Source organism: Aedes aegypti, unplaced genomic scaffold (genome assembly GCF_002204515.2).
Source record: "Aedes aegypti strain LVP_AGWG unplaced genomic scaffold, AaegL5.0 Primary Assembly AGWG_AaegL5_hic_scaff_1740_PBJ_arrow, whole genome shotgun sequence".
Taxonomy (NCBI): Eukaryota; Metazoa; Arthropoda; class Insecta; order Diptera; family Culicidae; genus Aedes; species Aedes aegypti.
The window spans coordinates 11,715-20,832 of record NW_018735202.1 but is presented as its reverse complement, the minus strand read 5'-3'; the positions used below and the strand labels follow the sequence as shown (position 1 = coordinate 20,832).

The 9,118-nt window shown below is 42.1% G+C and overlaps 1 protein-coding gene across 1 annotated transcript; it reads left to right on the top strand.

The window, feature by feature from the left end:
• The first annotated feature begins 5,028 nt into the window (after nt 1-5,028).
• On the top strand, nt 5,029-7,688 carry LOC110680668 (nucleoporin Ndc1-like). The gene is made up of 3 exons (XM_021856457.1): nt 5,029-5,210; nt 5,276-5,603; nt 6,025-7,688. Exons 2-3 carry the CDS (start codon nt 5,287-5,289, stop codon nt 7,439-7,441), a joined length of 1,734 nt encoding a protein of 577 aa, XP_021712149.1. The 5' UTR covers nt 5,029-5,210; nt 5,276-5,286; the 3' UTR covers nt 7,442-7,688.
• The last annotated feature ends 1,430 nt before the right edge of the window (nt 7,689-9,118 follow it).

Sequence of the window (9,118 nt, the reverse complement as noted above, 5' to 3'; positions counted from 1 at the left end):
GTGACGTCAGCCGGAAAATAAAAGAAAGAAAAAGTGGCACACAACAATGATTTGCGCCACCAAAGTAAATTCAGAACATTGGTCTCAACTTTGTTGATATTCGGGTTTGGATGCACTACCAAGACCCCAAACAAATGGAAACTAGGACCATCAGGAAGAGCCGTCGCGATGAAATTCTTCATGGACAGATGAAAGATCCCCTTCTTATCCTTCGCATGAAGTTGCTGTGGTGCTCCAGCTAAATAATTCTCGAAAAGAGTGCTACTCGCTCCTGGTTTTAAGGCCACTGGAAAATAGGCGACAAAAAATTTCATAACATCTTTGGGCCCATTCACATATTTCATAACGCTGAAGGGGGTGGGAGGGTGTCTTCAAGATGTTACAAGTCATACAAAATTCGGAAAATATTCTTACAAAATGCGTTATGAGGGGGTGGGTGGGTGTTGAAAATGATTATTTTTGGCGTTATGAAATTTGTGGATAAACCCTTTTAAGCTATTTGATCCTAATTCGAGATCCGTAACAATGCCGCTTTCAAGGTTGCAAGAGCTGTTTGATTAATAAATTTGATTCAGATTCTGCCCCGGCTTCCATGGGATATCCGGTAATAAAAATGAGACGCTTCCGAAATCCTCGTTGCCAGTTTGCCGCCGGCCATAAAACCACAAAAGAGCAGGAACCTATCGCGGATCATCCGGTGCACCACAGCAGCTTCAGCGGGTTATTTGTTGTGGTCCTGAAGGATTTCAAAGTTGAGAATATCATTAAATTCCAACTACAAGGACGGCCATTTTTCGTGGAGTTCTTGTGATTTCGGTGACTGTTTGAGGGCATAGAAGCAGCATGCTAAACCAGATTCACGCATCGCATGAGTTTGATCTGCATAAAATAAGGCAATGAATGCAAAAATGTCTGAATAAGTGAAAAATCTGTGCAATTCGCACACATTCTTTGAGCCTATACGTAAACATGTTGGCCATTGGCTATATGCAAATCACTGAAAATAGAACTGTCAGTCATCACCCATGTGACAGCAAACAGTTGACTGTTGGTAAGATGATTTCTTACCGAGAATTTTTTCATCGAAAAGCTGAAAGATGGTCACATTCACGAAATTTGTTTCCCCATTTACTTCCGCTTTAGATATTAAAATAGAAAAAAAACTGAAAAACTTAAACATTGTCATGTTTTCATAATCAAAAGAAAAACGGAAGCGAATTCCGAATTTCGAGCGTTCTTTCGCTGTGCGTAATTTACTCATTGATTTTGGTTTACAAGACATTGCTCAATAATGAATACAACCTATTTTCACAGGAAACGTGCTGCATGTGAAGGGGCCAATTTTGTGCACCCGCTACTTATTTTTGAGCGGAACAAGTTTAGCGTGAGGTTGATAAACAACAAACCAACGAGCGAGTCAATTTTGTTGTTGCTGGATTTGACATTTTGTTGTGTCTACAAACATTCAATGCAGGGATGTTGTAAAAATTTTGAGAAATCTCCACTTTCTACATCAAGGCCCAACGCAATGATAGCGGAACGGCAACGGAATGCGGAACCGGTTCGCCAGCAAGAATCACACCATCTCGACTGAGCTGTCAATGGATGAAAGTGAGCCAACACTGAATCGACAAGCAAATTATAGTTCATGCTGGCGAACCGGTTCCGCTTTCCGTTGCCGTTCCGCTATCATTGCGTTTGGGCCTTCAGGGTTGAAACAACTGTGCCGCACGACGAATTTCACCTCAAATTCCCAAATTTTCAAAAAATTGTAAGAAAATCAGGAGTGCATACAAAAAATATCTGAAAGCGCCAATAATCATTAAAAAGTATCGCCTTTCGAAGAAAAATATAAAAATTGGGGGTAAGGTCTGACGGAAATGGTCTATTGTTCCAGAAATTTCCCAAAATTCATTCAGAAATCTCTCTGTGATTCTTTCGAAATTAACCCAATAGATCAATAGAGAAATTTAAAAGTAGATTATAGTACCTTGTACCTTTAAATTCCGCTTTAAATGCTTATCTTTGACAGATACGCGTATTTCGACTACTACTTGCAGTCTTCTTCAGTGCCAGTTACTCGTATACTGTGGACTGCAAGTGGTAGTGGAAATACGCGTATCTGTCAAAGATAAGAATTTAGGGCGGAATTAACAGGCACAAGGTACTCCAATCTACCTTTAAATTAATCCAAGATTATTCCGGAAATCCTTCTACAATATCAAAGAAATTTCGAGAGTAATTTTCAGAAGAATTTCAGAAAGACATTCGGAAGAGTCCTAGAAAGATTGTTTGAAGAATCCCAATGGTATTTCCGGAAGAAAATCAGAACGATTCACGGTAGAATCTCAGGAAAACTTCCGGTAGCATCCTTGAATGAGATATCTGGATTCATAATTCTAGAAAAAAATCCGGAACAATTTTTGAAAGGTATTATGAAATCTTCCAGCAGGATGTCCGAGATACTCGAAAGAATAATCACATAGTTATCTCTAAAATTGCAATAGTAGCAACAACACGCTCTATCGTGTTATTGCGGCGCTCATTTTAAATCCACATCCAGCGGCGGCGGTAACGCGCAGAAGATATGCGCGCAATAGGGTCCTAAAGCCCTGTCCCAATTTAAGTGCCAAACGCTTAAGTTTAGGCAAAAACACATGTTTACTCAATTTTCTAATGTTTTTCGTTGGTTTAAGCCCAAAAAACATTTTTTTAGATTTTGTCACATCCTTTGGCCTAAACTCAAATTTTAGGTGTATTTTGTTTTCCGTGTCCATTACGAAATGTCAGATAGGAACAACCCCAGTGGTCGAACTAAAACCCCTGTGGTGTTTTTGTCGACTAAGCGAATGTCAAACATGATCAAAAGTGTCAAGGTTCATTTATGGACCAAATTTTTAAATTAAAGTTTAAACATGATGTAGCCATTATTTGAGCGGGAAAAATTGCTAAAGTAGTGACAGTAACATGCTTTTTCGTGTTATTAAATGAAAACAAGATTTCATTAAAAAGTTTAGGACCCAATTTAAACGCAACACTTGAACAAGTATGCTTGAATTTTTTAGTTCTTCAAGGACGCAAATGTTTCATCTGAAGCCTTAGATCGCAAATGCTAAATCTGAAACCTTAGGGATCATTCAAATATTACGTAACGCAACAGGGGGAGGGAGGGAGTCTTCCGAAGTGACAAAAATTTTAAATTTTCCATACAACAGCTGTTACGTGGGAGAAGGAGGGGGTCTAAAATTGGCAAATTTTGCGTTACGTAATATTTGAATCAACCCTTAGGTGATATTTATTATCACTGCGACGGTATATCGACATTTGCATTACGTGGATTTATCTTGCAGAGTGACCTTCCGTGCTTCTGAGTGCAGATAATTTCCGAGTAGAAATCTTTTTGCGTGTCATTTGCAACCGAAAGTTTGCACGTGATTTCTTGCACGCAAGTTATAGTCCCTCGTTCAAATACAGCTACCTTCACTCAAATAGAGGCAATAAACTATAGAGGAAGAATGTCGCTGGCGTCGCTGCAGGAACATCTTTTGCTGGCGGAGATAGGCGGGGCTATAAATGTCAACGCGAAAAAAGTACACGCTCGTTCAGATCTACTCAAAAGTGAGTAGAATTCGACTCACTTCGGAACAAAGTGGAACTGCTCAAAAGTGAGTAACACCATCGTTACTCACTTTAGAGTAACGTTGTCAAATGTCAATATTAGAGTGACACTTACTCACTTCGTTTAATCTGGGATTTGCGAAAGTGAGTAGATGTCACTCACTTCAGAAATAATCTTTTTGGAAATCAATTTATTATTATATTTATAAAATCAAGAGAAAAATATACAAAAGGATAACATTTATTTTATTATCTCAAACATAAATATATGGATAGTACATGATATTGCAAGTAAATATTGCGGTGTTTGTGTCGAAATTTTCGCTGCTCTGGAATGTATCCCCGGATGTTGTAAATCTCTGGGGGATTGATGAAAGTAATGGAGGATGTAGTTTGACGGAACGAGTAGCCTTCCCGGTTAGACTGTAAAGAATTGATAATTAGTCCAATAAAAGTACGACGGTAAAACTTACTGTTTATATTTTTTTTCTCTCTTCTTCTTCGATCAAAACCAGGACTTGGTCATTTTCACTCCGACCTCGCTTCACTTGATATTCCGTCGAACAATTTCTTCGAAGAGAATAAATTTTCTTCCATTACACACGCCGCCTACAGTAGGCGAATTCCGGCGCGTATTTTCTTCGAGGGGAAGAAATTCTCTTCCATTACTGACTAGCAAGAAAATTGTCTTTTCTTCGAAGAAAATACGCGAAGGAATTCATCCACAGGATTAATGATACCAGTAACAATTGCCCATATATATTCACAACTTGCATGATTCGTTTTGAGGAACTTGTTTAACAGCGATGTTTACTCCTAAACTTAGAAGCCGAAATTTTCACAAGTTTTTGACGTTTACAAAGTGAGTCAAATATGTTTGTGTTTACTCAAAAGTGAGTAAGGTCGTTTTCTTTCATGATTGAGTAAAAAGTTACTCACTTTGATAAAATAAAGTTACTCACTTTTGACAGCTTACTTGAAACTTCAAAAGTGAGTCAAACTTGCTCTCTTTTGAGTAGATTTGAACGAGCGTGTATATGCAGTTTGACACTTATGTACCCGACATGTTTCTGAGCGAGAACAAAGGGAACAGCAGCGACATTCGTCCTCTATAGTTTTCTATCTCTATTTTCACTCACTGGGCACTGTATAGACGCGCGCAGCCAATGAGAATATATACCGAGGTGAGGAAAAGACTATTAGTGTGCATGCCATCCGTGTACGGTGCAAAATGTTTCACCACTACAAGCGAGCGGGCTCCCATAAGAAGCCGTGTAAATTAGTGACGTAGTTATTTTTGTTTACGTTTTTTCTCTTTACTAATACACAGCCATTGCTTCTTCTTCCACACCTTAGTATATATTCTCATTGGCGCGCAGCCGTTGCACAAAAAGGAAAACAAATTTGAGTGAGAACTGTCAAACGACCGCGCGCTGTTTGTTTTCCAGATGCCGGTACACATTTGGGCTTCGTGCATCATTAGCTCATTTTTATCGTTAAATTGCTGTAAAATCCATTGGAAAACAGTGTTGAAATTGAAAAGTTCAAATCTCGAATGCTAAGTTAACGAATACACCCACAAAACAAATCAGGTAAGTGATTTTAATCGCCAAACAACTTCCTCACATTCTTGATCTCGCTTCCTTCTCCCTCTTAGTAAGGACGACGATGGCCACCGCCTTGGAACCGGTCCCATCGAAAGAGCTGCAAGGGCGCAAAATATGCGTCGAGCGGTTCATCTACGCCATCGTGTACAGCGTTGCGGTGCAGTTCGTGCTGCTGACCGTTTTCCTGCTGCTGGTCAACTTCAGTTTGCTTCATCCGGTGGCGTGGATTATGGGTTCCTTCCGGTTGGTGATCTCCCTGTCTACGTGGATGTGGATTTTGCCGTTGGTTAGCGCAGTGATAGTGCACGGGATATTCCTCGCCAAATCGTACCTGGCCGGGATCCGGTACTGCCCGACGAGATTCCAGCAGATTTATCGGTGAGTTTTGGGCAATGTTATAGAGCTATGAACTTTGACTGTTGGGGCTTCTAATTCGTAATAGAATTGAAGATGACCGATGATATGAAAAAGCTGATTAGGCAGCGTCCATGAATGACGCAGCACTTGTTGGCCAATTTTTGACACTCCCTTCCCCCATCGTAGGCTATTTTCCTATACCTAATACATGATTCGTAGCAAAATTCGTAGACTCCAAAATTTCCATTGCTGCCTCAATAAAAAGTCCATTGAAAATCCCTCAATAAAAAGTTGAAAAAAAATTAAGGAACAAACCTTAAATTTTCATGAAATAATATCAACTAATGCTCAAGTACAAGAGGTTTGGAATTTCCCTGCCAGCCTCGTAGCTTACGGGTTAATTTGTCATGAATATTTCCTTTCTGATATCGATTTTTTCTAGGTCCAGCATTACCCAATCCATCCTGCTGGTGGTCAACTGCGTGGTGGGCTTTCTGACCGCCTGGTTGTACACTCGCTTCCTCCGGGACGATTACCGCGTCATGTTCCTACCCAAAGCGGACGGAGGATCGATTCTGAACGAAAAGTATCTATTCCTGCTACTAGGCGGAACCTTTGCCGGAGTGTACTATTTCATCCGGAACCAGTCGGAAAAGTTGATTCTCAGCTTCCCGGTCATTCAGCAGCCACGCTACCTGCAGATTCGAGCCCATCTCTACAGCGTCATCTACCGGTCGTTGTTCAAATCCTTCGTCCCAACGCTGACCTACGTGAGCTTCTACTACACCTTCAACTGCTTCTACTTCCGCTACAAGCTGGCCAACATGTTCCAGAGTGTATCGCTGGCCGATGAATCATCCCTGGGGGCTCTTTATTCGGTTCTGATGGACGTCCGATTGATTCTGTACTGTTGGATCCTGTCGTCGCAAATCCTATCCAACATGAACCTGATGCAAGTGCTGTTCCACATTTTCCTCACGGAATATCGAAAATTTCCCGTTGAGAAGAGCACGCTGGCCAATGATTCGCAAGTGACCTTGGTGGAAGCGTTGGCCTGCGAGAAAATCCCAATCATTCAGCAGCTGGCGGCGTTGGATCTCTTCACAATCGCTGAGAGTTGCGATCCGAGTCGTCGAGCTCGCCTCTACGCCCTTTCCGTCCCGGGAGGCCATCCCTACAATTGGCGCCTAGTTTCCGGCGAATGCATCCGTCTCATCAAAGACTACACCGGTCAACTGGCAAAATCGATCGAAGGTGCAACGCTGAAACCCGTTCCGGATGTGGCCAAATTGCGTCCCACCGCTTCGATGGACGCCGAGAAGCTGCTGATGAAACAGTACAACGAAAGCTTCGGAATTCGCAGCCTGTCCACATCGGCCCTGCCTGCGGAGAGCAACCCAAAGCAACCGGACGTCATTTGCAAGGCGGTGGACCGCCGTTTGGACGCCCTTCGGGAATCCATTAGAAATATCCCAGGAATCTACTACCTCTTCGGGGAGCCAAAAACCGCCAAAACTTGCCACCTACTGGCCACACAGTCCCAGCAGATCGTTTGGATCGCCCAGGCGTTGGCATCTCTGGCGGCGCACTCGATCCGCGAGGATCAGTTCGGGGTGGTTCAGAATGATCTGCCACTGGTGATAAGGACGCTGCTGCAGCTCAAACAGGTCGTCGATAAGGTCGGCTCGATTCAGCTGGACGTGAAGAAAATCGACCGGAACTATGTGGCCCTCAAAGCGGCCACCAAGAGGAGTCTGTACCGGATTGCGGCGGCTTTTGCGGACTATCTGAACGATATCGTGCTGGAGCCGAACGACGTGAAGGCGCTGCAGGGGTTCGTTAACTATAGGGAAGCTTGAAATTGGAAGGTTTTGTGTGTTACAGTTATTCGTTTCAATACCATTAAGTTGATTAGGTCTTAGCATCGTGGGAACTTTTCTATTGGGATGGATCGTTATCACTCAGCTAGATTATCATCGCTATGATTGTTCTTGGAGAAGGCTTAGTTTTTAGAGTTTTCAAAGTTTGTACGATGCTGGGATTCAATCATTCAAATCAACTGCCACCCAGACTCATTATTTGTAAATGAATTGATTGAAAAAAGTATTCTTTGTCCTTCATTCATCCGAATCAGCCTTTCTCACAATAAGTTGGACAACTACTTACCTTCCTTGACCTAATGTAAAGTAAAACTGATAGGCCCACGTGTGATGAATAATTTACAATAACTTTGAATAGAGAACCATTGCGAGACTATTTTCTTGAGAAAGACTAACACAAGCTCTTAAAGTAATTTTCTTGCAGATTTTTCTAAACGACCTAAGAAACAATGAAAGATTCTCTTCTTATACTGCAAACCTGAAGCTTTTGGAATATTTTTCACTATGATCGAAGGACAATAAGAGAGGCTCTCAAGGTAGTTTAGAATAGTTAAGTGAGTTAGTCATTTTGGAGAGACAAACATTATGGACATAGGAATTGTTGAAACGAGGACCCAAAATTAACGAAGTACAAAGTTATCATTTGTAGGAATGAATCGCGCAACTTTTGATCCTCAATTTTATTAAAATTTTCATTCCAAATTTTGATGTTTATGATTAGTTACGAAATTGCACCAAGAAACAAAAAGTTTTACAATCTAAATGATAATTTCTGGCTCTGAGTAGAATTTTACAAGATTTGTTTTCCCCAGTAGCGTTTGTTTGAAAACGCCTTGAGATAGTCTATAGACGTTATTATGTACACATAACATCAACACATGCATATTATTCTATTCGCCCACCTCGATCATTGATTGGGATTGGGATTGGGATTGGGATTGGGATTGGGATTGGGATTGGGATTGGGATTGGGATTGGGATTGGGATTGGGATTGGGATTGGGATTGGATGGATTGGGATTGGATTGGGATTGGGATTGGGATTGGGATTGGGATTGGGGATTGGGATTGGGATTGGGATTGGGGATTGGGATTGGGATTGGGATTGGGATTGGGATTGGGATTGGGATTGGGATTGGGATTGGGATTGGGATGGGATTGGGATTGGGATTGGGATTGGGATTGGGAATTGGGATTGGGATTGGGATTGGGATTGGGATTGGATTGGGATTGGGATTGGGATTGGGATTTGGGATTGGGATTGGGATTGGGATTGGGATGGGGATTGGGGATTGGGATTGGGATTGGGATTGGGAGGATTGGGATTGGGATTGGGGGGGGATTGGGATTGGGGATTGGGATTGGGGGATTGGGATTGGGATTGGGATTGGGATTTGGGAGATTGGGATTGGATTGGGATTGGGATTGGGATTGGGATTGGGTGGAATTGGGAGGATTGGGAATTGGGGATTTGGGATTGGGATTGGGGATTGGGATTGGGATTGGGATGGGATTGGGATTGGGATTGGGATTGGGATTGGGATTGGGATTGGGGGATTGGGATTGGGATTGGGATTGGGGATTAGGGATTGGATTGGGATTGGGATTGGGATTGGGATTGGGATTGGGATTGGGATTGGGATTGGGATTGGGATTG